This window comes from Eleutherodactylus coqui, unplaced genomic scaffold (genome assembly GCF_035609145.1).
Source record: "Eleutherodactylus coqui strain aEleCoq1 unplaced genomic scaffold, aEleCoq1.hap1 HAP1_SCAFFOLD_161, whole genome shotgun sequence".
Lineage (NCBI taxonomy): Eukaryota > Metazoa > Chordata > Amphibia > Anura > Eleutherodactylidae > Eleutherodactylus > Eleutherodactylus coqui.
The window spans coordinates 44,460-63,550 of NW_027102187.1; the positions used below are offsets into that span (position 1 = coordinate 44,460).

Genomic DNA, 19,091 nt, shown 5'->3' on the forward strand with positions numbered 1-19,091 from the left:
TCATCAGCAAGGCACACCTTAGCTAAGTACCACACTACCTCCAACCAAGCACAAGCACCGCCTCCGAGACACACCGCTGCCTCTTCTCCTGGGTTGCATGCTGCCCAACCCCCCCGTACGACCCTGCGTCCGCAGCGCACACAAAAGTGTCCCTGCGCAGCCTTCAGCTGCCCTCATGCCACACACTGGCCTCAGCCGCACCACCCTCATGTATATTTATAAGTGTGTCTGCTATGACGAGGAACCAGAGGCACACACTGCAGAGGGTTGGCGGGGCCAGGCAGCGACCCTCTTTAAAAGGGGCGGGGCGATAGCTTACAATGCTGTAGAGAATCGATGAGAAATTGACGTTCAATCTTCATTCCAATCCTGTGCCACCTCCGTCAGGAGCTTCAAACGTGGGCATGAGTTACATAGCTATGGGGAATCCATGTGCCCACACAGTATTCATTTTCTCTAGGTGTCGCATAGCTCAATCGACACCGCAAGGGGAAAGCCATCTGCACTCTGCCCCCTACCCAAGTCAGTCAGTGTCTTTGTGCCAGACAGGTCAAATACTGTGATGGGAACTAAGTTTGCACCAACAACGTGAGATAAAATGCAGGTAGGCTTCGGCCCACACTGAATGCCCTAGTCAGTCTGGGTAATTTTTTGGGTGGCCATGTACGTTGAACACCACGATGGAAACACTTAGTGCACTCATAGTATGCACAGACCCCTGTAATACTCCTGAAGCAAAGGTATAGGCTGACCCCACTAACAGTTATGTTGCAGAAGTCCAGGGAGACCCTATTAACACTTCTGTAGTAATAGTATAGCCGCACCCCAGTAACATTCCAGTAGCTGCAGTATAGGCAGAGCCCAGTATCAGTTACATTTCAGTAGTAACAGTATAGACAGATTGACAACACCTATGTGGAAAAGTTTTATTTTCTGAGACAAGAGAGGGGCATTTGATTGCAATGAAAAGGATATTCAAGGTACTGAAAGTCTGCACTCCTCCCCATCTCCAACTGAAATATGGAAAGGCGTCATTCATATGTTTTCTGTTGTCCATTTCAAAGTGTTAGCAAAAAGCAATCCAAGTTTCTGGCTATACCACGCATCTTTCTTAGGAATTACCAAAGATGATCACAAGTAAAGGCCTCATCATCGGTCAGTCCAAAATCCTTCAGGGAGTATGTGGTTCTCAGCTGGCCTGCTTCCACCAAGGATCGATGCCTGCTGCTACTCTGTCCCTTGCCCTGCAGGGATGCTGTGTTCTATAGTCACCTATATTCCGATCTCAGCTGTACGCTTATCTTTGGACTTAGCAGTACCAACAAGTTGGAAGCCACCATTGTTCTACCAGTCGGCTGAAAGCTTCAGCTAGGGATAACGGACTACCACCACTGTTTTGTTTAGTTGGTTTTCGGAATGTGGCCAGGATGAAGTTGTGGAGTGTCGACCTAGTAGCACGGTTGTATTTAGTTGGTTTTCGGAATGTGGCCAGGATGAAGTGGGGGCTTTCTTATTGTGTCATTTTAGGTGAAATTCTTGGACTGCTGCCAGATGGACCACTGTGAAAGCATTTGCCAAGAATGTTTTCATTGTTGGAGGAGGAGGGGAATGTTTTTGAGGCAGTACGTGTCCTGCACACGTGTCCGTGGTTATATGCACCTTCCCAGTAACCACGTTGGTATACAAATTGCTGCGACTGTGGACCTACTAGCTCGGCCTCGCCACTGATCATGTCTTAGGAAAGCCTCAGTTTTCACAAGCCTGTAACATTGCCGTAGCAGCAGTATAGGCAGAGCCCAGAATTAGTAACATTTCAGTGGTAAGAGTATAGACAGACCCCAGTAACATTTCCGTAGCAGCAGTATAGGCAGAACCCATAACATTTGAGTAGTAACAGCATAGACAGACCCCAGTAACATTTCATTTGCAGCAGTATAGGCAGGCCCCAGTAACATTTCATTGGCAGCAGTATAGACAGACCAAGTAACATTTCACTAGTAACAGTATAGACCAGACCTGTGCAAAGCACGGCCCGCGGGCCACATCCGGCCCGCTGAATAGCTCGGACCGGCCCGCAAAGAGTGTCCTGAATGAAGTTAAGGGCTCATGCACACTGCTGTAGTTTCGCCCGGCCCGTAACCCAAGCGAAACTACGGCGTGCTGCTGCGGAGAGGAGATGGGAGTGCTCCTTACCGCTCCCCTCTCCATTGGCATACACGGGGGCCGCGCCGTAAAACGGGGTGAAACACCGTTAAAAACCCTTTCTGCCTTCTCCTCGGGGGTCCTCGATGAGGACCAGTGCAGGAGTGCATCTGCACCCGATGTGCCTGACGATCGGGTGCAGATCCACTCCTGCACTGCAGTGTCGGGCCTGCCCCGACATCGGAGCTGTGGAGGGAAATTATGATGTCGGGGCAGGCCCGACATTGGACTGGAAAGGGTTAAGGCAATGTGCATGGAGCCTTCGTATGTTGGTCTGGCCCTCTAAAACCATTCCAATTTCTCATGTGGCCCCATGGGAAAATTAATTGCCCACCCCTGGTATAGACAGACCCCTGTAACATTTTAGTAGCAGCAGCGTAGGCAGAGCCCAGTAACATTTTAGTAGCAGCAGCGTAGACAGAGCCCAGTAACATTTCGGTAGTAACAGTATAGACATACCCCTGTAACATTTCATTTTCAGCAGTAAAGCCAGAACCCAGTAACATTTGAGTAGTAACAGCATAGACAGACCCCAGTAACATTTCATTTGCAGCAGTATAGACAGACCCCAGTAACATTTGAGTAGTATCAGTAACAGTATAGACAGACGTCTGTAACATTTTAGTAGCAGCAGCGTAGGCAGAACCCAGTAACATTTGAGTAGTAACAGCATAGACAGACCCCTGTAACATTTGAGTAGTATTAGTAACAGTATAGACAGACGTCTGTAACATTTCCGTAGCAGCAGTATTGGCATAGCCCAGCATTAGTAACAACGCGGCGCACCTTGCCGAGCAGGTCAGGCAAGTGAGGGTAGTTTTTAAGAAACCGCTGAACCACCAGATTGAAGACGTTGGCCAGGCATGGCACGTATGTGAGGCTGCTGAGCTGCAGAGCCGCCACCAAGTTACGGCTGTTGTCATACACGACCATGCCCGCTTGGAGGCTCAGCGGCGAAAGCCAGACGTCGGTCTGCTCTGTCAGACCCTGCAACAGCTCGGGGCCGTGTGCCTCTTGTCACCTTGGTTTAGTAGTTTCAGCACGGCCTGCTGATGCTTGCCCACCGCTGTGCTGTCATGCCACACCGACTGCTGGCGACGTGCTGCTCACACTTCTTAATTGAGAGGTACAGGTTGCGTATGAGGAGGGGGAGGGTTTAGAGGGGGTGGCATAGACCGCCGCAGATACCAGCACTGAGGTAGGACCCGCTATTCTGGGTGTGGGTAGGACGTGGGCGGCCCCAGGCTCTGACTCGGTCCCAGCCTCCACCAAATTCACCCAATGGGCCATCAGGGAGATATAGTGGTCTTGCCCCCCAGTACTTGTCCACGTGTCCGTGGGTCTTGCCCCCCAGTACTTGTCCACGTGTCCGTGGTTAAGTGGACCTTCCCAGTAACCGCATTGGTGAGGGCACAATTTATGTTGCAGGAGCCGTGCTGGTGTAGGGCTGGGACGGCATACCGGGAAAAATAGTGGTGACTGGGACCGAGTAGCGCGGGACCGCTGCTGCCATCATGTTTTTGAAAGCTTCCGTTTCCACAAGCCTGTACGGCAGCATCTCTAGGCTGATTAATTTTGCAATGTGCACATTTACAGCTTGTGCGTATGGGTGCGTGGTGGCGTTTTTGCGCTTTTGCTCAAACGCTTGTGTTGGCGACAGCTGAACGCTGCGCTGAGAGACATTGCTGGGTGGAGTGGAGGACAGTGGAGGTGAGGGTGTGGTTGCAGGCTGGGAGGCGCACGTGCCTGTGTCGTGAGCGGGGGGGGGGTGGATCTGAGTGGCAGGTTGGGACACAGGGGGAGGTGGTGTGCTGGAGGTGGTGAACGGCCTTTGTCCCACCTTGTGGGGTGCTTGGCCATCATATGCCTGCGCATGCTGGTGGTGGGGAGGCTGGTAGTGGTGGCTCCCCGGCTGATCTTGGCGCGACACAGGTTGCACACCACTGTCCGTCGGTCGTCTGTGCTCTCACTGAAAAACGTCCACACCTTTGAAGACCTAGACCTCTGCAGGGTGGCTTGGCGTGAGGGGGTGCTTTTGGGAAACAGTTGGGGGGCTCTTCGCTCTGGCACCTGCCTCTACCCCCGGCCACTCCACTGCCTTTTCCAACCTGTCCTGCTGCTGCACTTGCCTCCCCCTCTGAAGAACTCTTCTCAGTTGGCTTAGCGAACCAGGTGGGATCAGTCACCTCATCGTCCAGCGGTTCTTCATCCGAATCCTCTGTGCTCTGCTCCCTCGGACTTACTGCTCTTACTACTACCTCACTGATAGACAACTGTGTCTCATCATCATCGACCTCCTCACCCACTGAAAGCTCTTGAGACAGTTGCCGGAAGTCCCCGGCCTCATCACCCGGACCCCGGGAACTTTTCAAAGATTGGGCATGGGTCACGACAAACTCCTGAGGTGAGAGAGGAACTATTATTTCCCAATCAAGGCAGGGGCCCCAGAACAGTTCCTGGGAGTCTGCCTGCTCCTCAGAATGTGTCATTTTCATGGAGTGAGGAGGCTGGGAGGAAGGAGGAGCAGCAGCCAGAGGATTCAGAGTTGCTGTAATGGACTGCGTAGAAGACTGGGTGGTCGATAGATTGCTGGATGCATTTTCTGCCATCCACGACAGGACCTGATCACACTGCTCTGTTTGTAATAAAGGTCTATTAAGTGGACCCAAAAATTGTGATATGAAGCTGGGGACCCCAGAAACTTTCCTCTCTCCTAATCCCGCAGCAGCCGGCTGCAATTCACCTGGACCAGGAACTCGTCCTGTGCCCACACCCTCACTTGGACCTCCGCGTCCTCGACCCTTACCCCTACTCCTCATCATGGCGGATTAAGAATAGAGCAGGGCCCAAATAAATTACCCCACTGTACAGCACTGACAACTGGGCCTTAATTCACCGCACACAGAGACTTGTAGATAGCAGAGGCTCTATGCTGTGACTTGAAAACATTTACCCGCTGTCTTGCGCTGATACCTAGGGGTAATTTACTGCTCGCAGAGACTTGTAGATAATAGAGGCTGTGTGGAGGGGGAGAAGAGTCTAACGCCAGTGGATAGTGCTGGTAACTGCGGCGATCTCAACCCCACAAAGGAAAGGGTATAGTGGGACGCTCTGCACAGCGGCAGAGCTGAAATACTTTGCAGTGGCCCCGGTAATATTACGGTACTGTTTAGCGGTGAGACCGCTGTCTAATACACTGCAGACACAGAACGGTATAACTGAAGTCGTTTGCAGTAGGCTAGGAAATATTTGAGTGCAGTTTCATGGTGAGAGCCGGTTGTACGGCACTGCAGCCTGAGAACGCCTATTACTGAAAGGCTGGGAACAGGCCTAGATGCGTAATACAAAAATGGATGCACTACAACTCCCAGCAGGCCACAAGTATAATGTACACGGTCAGATGCAGCCCAATGGAGGAGCTTTGGGGTTTTTGTAGACAGGATCCTACTCTAACACTTTCCCTATATCAGCAGCTCTTTCCCTATACTCTGTATAATACACTGCAGACTTAGAACGCTATAGCTGTAATGGCCTGCACAGCCCGAGATGGGGGGGGGGGGGGGGCACTACTGCTCCCTGCCAGCCACAACAGTAATGCACACGGTCAGATGTGGCCCTAAGGAGGACAGTTGGGGTTCTTGTAGACAAGAACCTATGCTAACCCTATATCAGCAGCAGCACTGTCCCTATACTCTCCCAGCGTGTGTCTTAGGCGAGGCACGGGCGGGACCGCTTTAGGTACTCGGCGGTCACCTGATCTCGCCAGCCACTCACTGCTGGGGGGTGGGATAGGGCTGGCGTGTCACAGCAGGAAGTGGTAATGCCTTCCCCGCATGTCTATTGGCTAGAAAATGGCGCTAAACATGCAGGGAAGGACATGGAATTGACTGGAGTACCGCGTGGTGTTCGTCTCGAGTAACAAGCATCTCGAGTCCCCTAATGCTCGGGTGAGTGTGCTCGCTCATCTCTCGTTATTACCTTAATTATATCAATGTGGATTCTATCATTTATATTGATTACATAGTATATCTAAAGATAGACAGACAGACATACAAACACATTGCATGCTAATGAGCCCGCCTGTCTGGCAGTTGACTGTGCATTGTGATGTTATCAATCTGGTGTGACACGGGCCGTATAGAATGATGAATACTGGAGCTTGGTGGCCATCTGAAGTCAGTCTCCACTTCGGACGGGTTACAGATTAAACAGTATTGTATTGTCGTAAATGTGCCCGGTCATATCTCTGCTTGCTGCATGCGGTGTGCTATATTGTTGCAGCGTGTGCATCTTCCATGCTGGCACTTATAGGATCCTGCCGGTAGGGTAGATAAATTGCCCCTATGTTTTTGATGTGTCCTTACAGAATACTATATTGGGCCTGGGGGTTATGGTATCTATTAGGTAAATATCACTTTTAAGTATCTCCCGGTGTTTAATGAAGAGAATTCTAAAGGCCCATTTAGACACAACGATTATCACTCAAAATCCACGCACACGGCAGTTCATGGGACAGTTTTGAGCGTTCGCTTTGCATAAGCGTGTAAATGAAGACTCACGCTGTATGCAGAATACAAGCGGGACCGCTATCTTCTCCATACAGCTGTTGTCTTCTCGGAGCGCTCAGCTGATATCCCGCTAAGCACTCCTAGTGGGGTATGCAGAACACAGCTGGAGCGCTTGTCTTCTTCATATTCCGGCTGTGTTCCCCAAGCAGGATACCAGCTAAAACAATAGTATCAGTGGCATCCCGCTGAGAATGCAGCATGCAGCATGGATAAGGCTCATCGTTGTCTTTCAGCTAGCTAAATGGGCCTTTATTGAAACATTGAAACATGTCTGCTTGCTGGGGGGGGGCAGTGCCCGTGTAAGGGTCTAGTACTATGTTGTATGCATTGCACAGCTGCAGCATGTAAGGGGCTAATGTCTGAAAGTGGCTGGGATATGTCTACAAAAGTACCAATATCTGTACCGTCACAAGAAGTCTGCCTTCTATAAATGCGAGTGATTGAGGTGTAGTTGGAGTCCATCCTCTTCAACGGTTAGGAGTGAAGGGTACTATTGTACCCTGATGCTGTTGGGGCATGGTGGTCTGGACGCAGGTCAAGACCTGTTGCCGTGTTATGGAGGACAGGGGTTAATGCACCATGTGGAGAGACTGCTGGTGCTGCCTGTCTTTGATGCATGCTGGATTAGTCATGCCTGGGAGTAGGGTGATGTTGTGTGGTTTCCCATTCACTCTGCCAGTTCCCATGTGCATAGTGGCTATATATTATCACGCCTCCCTTTGCTCAGTGCTGCTTATTATGTTCCATAGTGGAGTCCCTGGAGTTTGGAGCTCTTCTGTGCTGGGTATTTTTCTACTTGCAGATAAGTCGCTGTGGGTTCCTTTTCAGTTGCATTTCTGTTTTTCATTTCTGTGTTGCTTTGCTGTTCGGTTCATCTCTCCAGGGGTCCTTTCAGGGACAGACAGGGCCCAGGAGGAAGACCGTGGGGCTGTCTCTATCAAGACTACTACTCTTCTTTAAGGCAGGGCCCCCTCACCCCACTTACTAGGTTAGGGCCAGGCTTCATCCTCCCTGGAGCGGTGCTACCATTCAGCATAGCATGGTGTGCGGCTCTTCCTACAGCGCATGCGTTCCCTGTCGCCGTGCTGAGTGTGGTACCCTGGTGTCGCACAGGCTTTTCATCAGGGTTATGCATTTCAGTTGTGGTGCACACTGTTCTTCGGTGCATATCTATCTACCAGAGTAGTTGTGAACATCACCCTGCGAGGGTGCTGAGCGTAGTGCTTGTGAACCATTGGGGCGTCACGCCCGCAGCAGTCAGGAACACGGCGATCCATGGGCAACCATATATATCCTGACAATGGTAATGATCTCACCTATGTAGCAGGTTATGTTAGCTCCCGTCTTATATGTCTTGCTGTGTCCTCTTTTCTGCATGAAGAAAGCAGTCTCTCATCCATACCGCTCGATCCTAGGCGGTACGTCCGGAGACGTTTGTATTTTTCTTGTTATAATGGGCACATACTGAATACATAGAGGAAAGCTTTTATCTCTATGCCTCCAGGCTCCTATCATTTAAATGCACATATATATCCTGGGCCTGCTAACCTGAAGTTGAATGCACATTAAATATGCTAATCATAGGGCCTCTGAGGCGAAGCAGGGTAATTTGGAAGTGGGCCCACTCAGCAGATAATAGGCTCTCTGCCTGAAAGAAGGTAGTCATAGATTCATAGAATGGTAGAGTTAAAAGGACCCCCAGGGTCATCGGGTCCAACCCCCCGCTCAGTGCAGGATCACTAAAACATCCCAGATAGATGGTTGTCCGGCCTCTGAAGACTTCCATTGAAATAAAATTCCCCACCTCCCGTGAAAACCTGTTCCAATCATTGATCCCCCTCACTGTCTAATATCTAATCTGTGTCTCCTCCCTTTCAGGTTCATCCCATTGCTTCTAGTCTTTCCTTGTGCAGATGAGAATAGGGCTGATCCCTCTGCTCTGTGACAGCCCTTCACATATATGTTGGCAGTAGAGATGAGCGAACACCAAAATGTTCGGGTGTTCGTTATTCGTAACGAACTTCCCGTGATGCTCGAGGGTTCGTTTCGAACAACGAACCCCATTGAAGTCAATGGGCGACCAGAACATTTTTGTATTTCGCCGATGCTCGCTAAGGTTTTCATGTGTGAAAATCTGGGCAATTCAGGAAAGTGATGGGAATGACACAGTGACGGATAGGGCAGGCGAGGGGCTACATGTTGGGCTGCATCCTAAGTTCACAGGTCCCACTATTAAGCCACAATAGCGGCAAGAGTGGGCCCCCCCCCCCTCCCAACAACTTTTACTTCTGAAAAGCGCTCATTAGCATGGCATACCTTTGCTAAGCACCACACTACCTCCAACAAAGCACAATCACTGCCTGCATGACACTCCACTGCCACTTCTCCTGAGTTACATGCTGCCCAACCGCCCCCCCTCCCCCCCCACAGCGCACACCAAAGTGTCCCTGGGCAGCCTTCAGCTGCCCTCATGCCACACCACGCTCATGTCTATTTAGAATTGCGTCTGCCATGACGAGGGACCGCAGGCACACACTGCAGAGGTTGGCACGGCTAGGCAGCGACCCTCTTTAAAAGTGGCGGAGCGATAGCCCACAATGCTGTACAGAAGCAATGAGAAATAGAATCCTGTGCCACCGCCATCAGGAGCTGCACACGTGGGCATAGCAATGGGGAACCTATGTGCCACACACTATTCATTCTGTCAAGGTGTCTGCATGCCCCAGTCAGACCGGGCTTTTTAATTCATAGACACAGGCAGGTACAACTCCCTATTGTGAAGTCCCTGTCGACCCACAGCATGGGTGGCTCCCTGGAACCCACCGGCGGTACACAGAAATATCCCATTGCATTGCCCAACACAGCTGAGGTAGTAATGTTGTGCTTAACCCTTTCCAATCCAATTTGTATATGGTTTTCCTAGGGGGCTTACTCTTTTTCTGCCGTTATACAACGGCGTTATATGCTGGCTAAAGCCAGTACTGCATGAGGTGACACGTAGGATAGGCTCCGACAGCAGAGAGGCTGGCAATATACAGTAAGAGAACCCCGACGGACGTCTACCAACAACGGAGCTGTACAGCCTTAAACCCTAATGTCTTCACAGGTCACACAGTGGACTGGAAAGGGTTAATGCAGGTGGGTTTCGGCCCACACTGCATGCCCCAGTCAGACTGGGGTTCTTTACAAGTGGACACATGTAGGTTAAACTCCCTGTGGACCCACTGCCTAGGTGGGTGCCAGGAAGCCACCGGCGGTACATAGAAATATCCCATTGCATTGCCCAACACAGCTGAGGTAGTAATGTCGTGCGTAATACAGGTGGGCTTCGGCCCACACTGCATGGCCCAGTCAGACGGGTTCTTTAGAAGTGTACAGATGTATTAAAGACTCAGTGTGCACCTACAGCATGGGTGGCTCCCTGGAACCCACCGGCGGTACATAGAAATATCCCATTGCATTGCCCAACACAGCTGAGGTAACGTCAGCTGTAATGCAGGTGGGCTAAAAATTAATTTGATTACACTGTAGGCGAGGGCCCCCAAAAATTGCTGTATCAACAGTACTAATGTACATCCCAAAAATTGGCCATGGCCAGCCAAGAGGGCAGGTGAAACCCATTAATCGCTTTGGTTAATGTGGCTTAAGTGGTAACTAGGCCTGGAGGCAGCCCAGTGTAACGAAAAATTGGTTCAAGTGAAAGTTCCAATGCTTTTAAGCGCATTGAAACTTATAAAAATTGTTCTGAAAAATTATTTGAGTGAGCCTTGTGGCCCTAAGAAAAATTGCCCGTTCAGCGTGATTACGTGAGGTTTCAGGAGGAGGAGCAGGAGGAGGAGGAGGAGGAATATTAGACACAGATTGATGAAGCAGAAATGTCCCCGTTTTGGATGGTGAGAGAGAACGTAGCTTCCATCCGCGGGTGCAGCCTACGTATTGCTTACGTATCGCTGCTGTCCGCTGGTGGAGAAGAGAAGTCTGGGGAAATCCAGCCTTTGTTCATCTTGATGAGTGTTAGCCTGTCGGCACTGTCGGTTGACAAGCGGCTACGCTTATCTGTGATGATTCCCCCAGCCGCACTAAACACCCTCTCCGACAAGACGCTAGCCGCAGGACAAGCAAGCACCTCCAGGGCATACAGCGCTAGTTCAGGCCACATGTCCAGCTTCGACACCCAGTAGTTGTAGGGGGCAGAGGCGTCACCAAGGATGGTCGTGCGATCCGCTACGTACTCCCTCACCATCCTTTTACAGTGCTCCCGCCGACTCAGCCGTGACTGGGGAGCGGTGACACAGTCTTGGTGGGGAGCCATAAAGCTGGCCAGGCCCTTAAAGACTGTTGCACTGCCTGGGATGTACATGCTGCTCGATCTACGCACATCCCCTGCTACCTTGCCCTCGGTACTGCGCCTTCTGCCACTAGCGCTGTCGGCTGGGAATTTTACCATCAGCTTGTCCGCAAGGGTCCTGTGGTATAGCAACACTCTCGAACCCCTTTCCTCTTCGGGAATCAGAGTGGGCAGGTTCTCCTTATACCGTGGATCGAGCAGTGTGTACACCCAGTAATCCGTCGTGGCCAGAATGCGTGCAACGCGAGGGTCACGAGAAAGGCATCCTAACATGAAGTCAGCCATGTGTGCCAGGGTACCTGTACGCAACACATGGCTGTCTTCACTAGGAAGATCACTTTCAGGATCCTCCTCCTCCTCCTCCTCCTCCTCAGGCCATACACGCTGAAAGGATGACAGGCAATCAGCCGGTGTACCGTCAGCAGCGGGCCAAGCTGTCTCTTCCCCCTCCTCCTCATCCTCCTCATGCTCCTCCTCCTCCTCCTCCTGTACGCGCTGAGAAATAGACAGGAGGGTGCCCTGACTATCCAGCGGCATACTGTCTTCCCCCGCCCCCGTTTCCGAGCGCAAAGCAGCTGCCTTTATGGTTTGCAGGGAATTTCTCAAGATGCATAGCAGAGGAATGGTGACGCTAATGATTGTAGCATCGCCGCTCACCACCTGGGTAGACTCCTCAAAATTACCAAGGACATGGCAGATGTCTGCCAACCAGGCCCACTCTTCTGAAAGGAATTGAGGAGGCTGACTCCCACTGCGCCGCCCATGTTGGAGTTGGTATTCGACTATAGCTCTACGCTGTTCATAGAGCCTGGCCAACATGTGGAGCGTAGAGTTCCACCGTGTGGGCACGTCGCACAGCAGTCGGTGCACTGGCAGCTTAAAGTGATGTTGCAGGGTGCGCAGGGTGGCAGCGTCCGTGTGGGACTTGCGGAAATGTGCGCAGAGCCGGCGCGCCTTTACGAGCAGGTCTGACAAGCGTGGGTAGCTTTTCAGAAACCGCTGAACCACCAAATTAAAGACGTGGGCCAGGCATGGCACGTGCGTGAGGCTGCCGAGCTGCAGAGCCGCCACCAGGTTACGGCCGTTGTCACACACGACCATGCCCGGTTGGAGGCTCAGCGGCGAAAGCCAGCGGTCGGTCTGCTCTGTCAGACCCTGCAGCAGTTCGTGGGCCGTGTGCCTCTTATCGCCTAAGCTGAGTAGTTTCAGCACGGCCTGCTGACGCTTGCCCACCGCTGTGCTGCCACACCGCGCGACACCGACTGCTGGCGACATGCTGCTGCTAACACATCTTGATTGTGAGACAGAGGAGGAGGAGGAGGAGGAGGAGGGTGCTTTAGTGGAGGAAGCATACACCTCCGCAGATACCAGCACCGAGCTGGGGCCCGCAATTCTGGGGGTGGGTAGGACGTGAGCGGTCCCAGGCTCTGACTCTGTCCCAGCCTCCACTAAATTCACCCAATGTGCCGTCAGGGAGATGTAGTGGCCCTGCCCGCCTGTGCTTGTCCACGTGTCCGTAGTTAAGTGGACCGTGGCAGTAACCGCGTTGGTGAGGGCGCGCACAATGTTGCGGGAGACGTGGTCGTGCAGGGCTGGGACGGCACATCGGGAAAAGTAGTGGCGACTGGGAACTGAGTAGCGCGGGGCCGCCGCCTCCATGATACTTTTGAAGGACTCCGTTTCCACAACCCTATACGGCAGCATCTCAAGGCTGATGAATTTTGCGATGCGGACGGTTAACGTTTGAGCGTGCGGGTGCGTGGCGGCGTACTTGCGCTTGCGCTCGAACACTTGCGCAAGCGACGGCTGAACGGTGCGCTGAACTACACTGCTGGATGGGGCCGAGGACAGCGGAGATGAGGGTGTGGGTGCAGGCCATGAGGCGGTAGTGCCTGTGTCCTGAGAGGGGGGTTGCATCTCAGTGGCAGGTTGGGGCACAGGGGGAGAGGCAGGGGTGCAAACCGGAGGCGGTGAACGGCCTTTGTCCCACCTTGCGGGGTGCTTGGCCATCATATGTCTGCGCATGGTGGTGGTGGTGAGGCTGTTGGTGTTGGCTCCCCGGCTGAGCTTTGCGCGACAAAGGTTGCACACCACTGTTCGTCGGTCGTCAGGCGTCTCTGTGAAAAACTGCCAGACCTTAGAGCACCTCGGCCTCCGCAGGGTGGCATGGCGCGAGGGGGCGCTTTGGGAAACACTTGGTGGATTATTCGGTCTGGCCCTGCCTCTACCCCTGGCCACTGCACTGCCTCTTGCAACCTGCCCTGCTGATGCCCTTGACTCCCCCTCTGAAGACCTGTCCTCCTGAGTAAGCGTTGCACACCAGGTGGGGTCAGTCACCTCATCGTCCTGCTGCTCTTCCTCCGAATCCTCTGTGCGCTGCTCCCTGGGACTTACTGCCCTTACTACTACCTCACTGCAAGACAACTGTGTCTGATCGTCATCGTCCTCCTCACCCACAGAAATTTGTTGAGACAGTTGGCGGAAGTCCCCAGCCTCTTCCCCCGGACCCCGGGAACTTTCGAATGGTTGGGCATCAGTGACGATAAACTCCTCTGGTGGGAGAGGAACCGCTGCTGCCCAATCTAAGCAGGGGCCCGAGAACAGTTCCTGGGAGTGCTCCCGCTCCTGAGCAGGTGTTATTGTAGTGGAGTGAGGAGGCTGGGAGGAAGGAGGAGCAGCAGACAGAGGATTCGGATTGGCAGCAGTGGACGGCGCAGAACTGCGGGTAGACGATAGGTTGCTCGAAGCACTTTCTGCCATCCAGGACAGGACCTGCTCACACTGCTCATTTTCTAATAACCGTCTCCCGCGTGGACCCATTAATTGGGCGATGAATGTGGGGACGCCAGAAACGTGCCTCTCTCCTAATCGCGCAGCAGTCGGCTGCGACACACCTGGATCAGGAGCTTGGCCTGTGCCCACACCCTGACTTGGCCCTCCGCGTCCTCGGCCGCGTCCACGTCCTCTAGGCCTACCCCTACCCCTCAGCATGCTGTATTACCAGTGATTTGATTTCACAGGCAGGAAATAAATTGGCGCAAGACTGCAGGCCAAATATAATTTTTGCCCTTTTTGGAAAACGAAAGGCCCCACTGCCTCTAGTGAATGAATTATCTAAGTTTAATAACTGTGCTGTGTCCCTGCTTATGTGTCACAGAACGTGAGGGTAGCAGAGTTATTATAACTCTGGCAGAGTAGGTATTTTTTTTCCCAATTAAGGAAAGCAAATGGCGAAGCCAGCAGTAAAGCGTAGCTGGGTGCGTATGATTTAGCACTGTTCTTCACGCAGCTCACACGTCTCCACCGCCCGTAAGGACGGACAGAGGCTGGACAAATAGATTTGTTTTCAGTTTTTTCCCACCAAAAGGCAGCACTGCGTATATTCAATGAACCTGAGAAGTTTAATAACTGTGCTGTGTCCCTGCTTATGTGTCACAGAACGTGAGGGTAGCAGAGTTATTATAACTCTTGGAGAGCAGGTATTTTTTTTCCCAATTAAGGAAAGCAAATGGCGAAGCCAGCAGTAAAGCGTAGCTGGCTGCGTATGATTTAGCAATGTTTTTCACGCAGCTCACACGTCTCCACAGGCGTAAGGACGGACAGAGGCTGGACAAATAGATTTGTTTTCAGTTTTTTCCCACCAACAGGCAGCACTGCGTATATTCAATGAACCTGAGAAGTTTAATAACTGTGCTGTGTCCCTGCTTATGTGTCACAGAACGTGAGGGTAGCAGAGTTATTATAACTCTTGGAGAGCAGGTATTTTTTTTCCCAATTAAGGAAAGCAAATGGCGAACCCAGCAGTAAAGCGTAGCTGGCTGCGTATGATTTAGCAATGTTTTTCACGCAGCTCACACGTGTCCACAGGCGTTAGGACGGACAGAGGCTGGACAAATAGATTTGTTTTCAGTTTTTTCCCACCAACAGGCAGCACTGCGTATATTCAATGAATAATAACTGTGTTGTGGCCCTGCCTATACAATTCTTTCCCTGCAGTATCAATGGAGGGTGGAATGCTCTGCAGAGGCGATTTTGAGAAGCCCAAAAAAAATGCAGCACAGCCAACAGCAGCCTGGACAGTACTGCACACGGATAAATATGGCCCTAGAAAGGACCGTTGAGGTTCTTGAAGGCTACACTCACTCCTAACACTCTCCCTGCCTATGCAGCACTTCTGTCCCTAATGCCAGGTGCAACGGTCTGCAGAGCGATTTTGAGAAAAAAAAAAAAATCCCACTGCTAACAGCAGCCAACACACAGCTATCAGTGGCCCTAATAAGGACCTTTGGGGGGTCTTGAAGCCTACACTAACTACCAATTCTTTCCCTACAGCAGCTCCGGTATAAACAGCACTGTCCCTCATCTAACTCACACCGCATCTGAGGCGAGCCGCGGGAGGGGCCGACTTTTATATTAGGCGAACACCTGATCTCGCCAACCACTCACAGCAGGGGGGTGGTATAGGGCTTAAACGTTGCAGGGGGAAGTTGTAATGCCTTCCCTGTCTTTCAATTGGCCAGAAAAGCGCGCTAACGTCTCAGGGAAGGAAGTGAAAGTAACCAGAACACCGCATGGTGTTCGTCACGAATAACGAACATCCCGAACACCCTAATATTCGCACGAATATCAAGCTCGGACGAACGCGTTCGCTCATCTCTAGTTGGCAGCTATTAAGTCTCCTCTCAGCCTTCTTCTCTACAAGGTAAACATTCCCAGATCCCTTAACCGTTCCTCATAGGACATGCTTTGCAGACTGCTCTCCATCTTGATATCTCTTGCCTGAACTTGCTCCAGTTTGTCGGTCTTTTTTTAAAGTGGGGTGCCCAGAACTGGACCCAGTATTCCAGATGAGGTCTGACTAAGGAAGAGTAGAGGGGGGTAATGACCTCACGTGAGCTAGACTCTGTGCTTCTCTTAATACATCCCAGAATTCTGTTTGCCTTTTTGGCTGCTCCATCACATTGTTGACTCATGTTCAGTCTATGATCTATTAGTATACCCAAGTCTTTTCCTTAGATAAGTGTACATTTCAGTCACTCTGGTTGATGCCTGTTAGACAGCCATTCCTCAGCCTCAGACGACGAAGAGAAGAAACTTGTGCGGTCCCCATCCACCACTCGCAGTCGCACAGGATATGCCATGGAGTATGGCAGCTGGAGATCTCAGAGTTGCCTTTTGATCCCAAAGATGGGCGCTCTCTGCTTTTGTAGATCTGCCGAGAAGTCCGGGAAGATGGATTTTGCAGCATTGTTGCATCTAAGAGGGCCTCCTGTTCTGGCAGCTTGTAGGATCACCTCTCTATCCCAGGAGTTGAGCAGCTTTGCCAACAGGGGTCTAGGAGGAGCGCCCGCCTGGTATAGGTGGTTTCATGGGTACTCAGTGTGCGCGCTCCACCACAAAGACCTGTGTGACAGGGAAGCATTCAGGTAGTCACCGTTCCATGATCCCCTGCGGTCTCTGCCCCTCAGTGTGTTCTGGCAGGCCCACAACACAGTTTATACCGCCGTGAACCATTTCCCAAGCCGCCCGCCTTTTGTTTCCAGATTTCTGCTTTTGCCGTAAGCTCTCGCACAGTAGCTGCCGTCGGGGATACGGTATCATCCAGCACAGAGATCCTGTCCTCTGTACTAGTGACGCGGTCTCTTAGATTCACAGTAGCTGTCTGCATCGCTGATAAGAGCCGATCGGACAGTCATTGCAAAGTCTGAACCAACCCAGCAAGCGAACTCAAACAGGCGGTTGGTGCAGAGGCCACGTCTCCTGATGCAGATGATGTAGTAGGCTCCGTGTCGGGGGGTTCCCCCCTCGCAAACATCTTTAGTTTATCACTGGGAGAGTTCTGTCTAGTGGGTCCCATAGCAGAACCACTTCTGCGTTTCTTGCCTTTGTAGGGGATTTTGCAAATTGCTTAAAGCTCCTTAAGTAGACCTGTAAAGGCCCCTAAGACATAAGGAGTATACAGCAGTGTCTGGCAGCAGTCACACAGGGAAGTCGTTTGGTTTGCACTTCATTGATGACTGTAAAGGGGGACTCCGGGTCTTGAGAATCTGCAGAGTGTTGCACAGCATGGTGGCCACAGCAGAGGAGGAGTAATCCTGGCGCTTCTTGGGGTGGCAGTAGAAGTGCCACTGTATGCCCTGTGCTGGGGACTGTCACAGGTTATGGGGCCTCCTTGTTATACACGGTGCCCTGATGTTCCTGCCGCCCACAGCTGTCTGTTGTGGCTCCTGAGTGTCTCTCTGCTCCCCCGGCAGGGGAGCGCTGATGCAGCAGAGCTCTAGTACTCCCCTTCACCGAAGCCTCCCTGCGCGCTCTCCCCTCGCCCCCACGTGTTTGTGGCAGCAGCTGCACTGCTCGCTTTACAGGAGGGATTCACGCTCCAGCGGCTCTCTGCTGCATGGCCCTTGTCTCCGTCACCCCTCCTCCGTCTTCTCTCCCACTGCTTCAGGAGCTGACAGGCCAGTCGGCTGCACAAGATGGCTAGGGCTCTTGTATTCAGCCAATCAGCAGGGAGAGGGGATGGGCCTTTACGCTAGACAACTAAAAGAAACGCCCCGCAATGACGGCCCTGATCAGTAGTTCCCTCTCTGGTCCGCTCGCTGTCTATATAGAGTAGGGCTCTGCGCTGAGCACTTATTGCTTTCTACTGACAACGTGGAAGATGTCTGGTCGCGGTAAAGGAGGGAAAGGTCTTGGGAAGGGCGGCGCCAAGCGGCACAGGAAGGTGCTCCGTGATAACATCCAGGGCATCACCAAGCCTGCCATCCGCCGTCTAGCTCGCAGGGGTGGCGTCAAGCGTATCTCCGGCCTCATCTATGAAGAGACTCGCGGCGTCCTGAAAGTCTTCCTGGAGAACGTGATCCGCGACGCCGTCACCTACACCGAGCACGCCAAGCGCAAGACCGTCACTGCTATGGACGTGGTGTACGCGCTCAAGCGCCAGGGCCGCACTCTCTACGGCTTCGGAGGTTAATAATTCTGCTTTTTCTCCATAACACAAAGGCTCTTCTCAGAGCCGCCCACCTCTTCCAAGGAAAGGCTGTAATCCAACTCCTTGTGGGGTCGTCAGCAGCGGTGATAGTCTATGCGCTCTGACATGATACAGCCGGGGTGTAGCAGCCTCCCCGACAGGGTGCGCTTCAGGCTGCGGTCACGGCACGCTTTTAAACCCCTTAACCTGTTTAGGGCAGGCAGGTTATGTTTATAATACGCGAGGAGCTGGGCCTGAATTAATGAGTGCGGTGAAGGGTTAACAGACCTGCCGTTGGAGGTCGGGTGGTTTTAGTGCCGCCTATGGGCGGGGCTATAGTCAGATTCTTCCCGCTCATTGGCTGATCCCCGGAGATTTTGAACTTCCCGCTCAGTTGATCGCGTCTCCCGCTCTTCCTGTCCTCCATTCATCCATGTAACACGTGTAATCAGTGACCAGGCCGTCTGATATAGAGGCGCTCGGGGCTGGAGGTAAAGAACCCTCAGATACACCCCCTAATCCCAGCCCTACGACGGGCGGTGGAATCCTCTACCTGCTCCACCCGTAACGCAAGAGGACGTCTAATCCCTGTAGGTTTACTATAATCCAAAACCAGCCTGTGCCGTGCAGGGCTCTGGGAAAGCTGGGTGATATAGCTACACCTCCATAAAAGGGGCATGGCCGTGGTGAACTGGGTGACATGATGAGCGCACTTCTAAGGGGGCGACCGTGCAGAGCTCTGAGAGGGCTGGATGATGCGGCTGCAACGCTTTGTAAGCATACGGCCCACGCAGGACCCTGAGAAAGCTGGGTGTTCTATCCGAAACACAACGGAAGCGTTCCGATTCTTGTATATACGTGACCAAACAGAGGACTCTGTTAACCCCTACAGCCGCCCGTCCTCTGGACATGAGGTCACCTAGAGCAGGACGATTGTCCGCTTCTGCCGGTGACAGGGATGGCCACATTGGCATCCGCCCCAACCTCTGCCTCCTTGTGGAAA

The 19,091-nt window shown here is 52.4% G+C and overlaps 1 protein-coding gene across 1 annotated transcript; it reads left to right on the forward strand.

Annotated features, from left to right (window-relative positions):
* The first annotated feature begins 17,779 nt into the window (after positions 1–17,779).
* On the forward strand, positions 17,780–18,091 carry LOC136599320 (histone H4). The gene has a single exon (XM_066588781.1). The coding sequence runs from the start codon at positions 17,780–17,782 to the stop codon at positions 18,089–18,091; it is 312 nt and encodes a 103-aa protein (XP_066444878.1).
* The last annotated feature ends 1,000 nt before the right edge of the window (positions 18,092–19,091 follow it).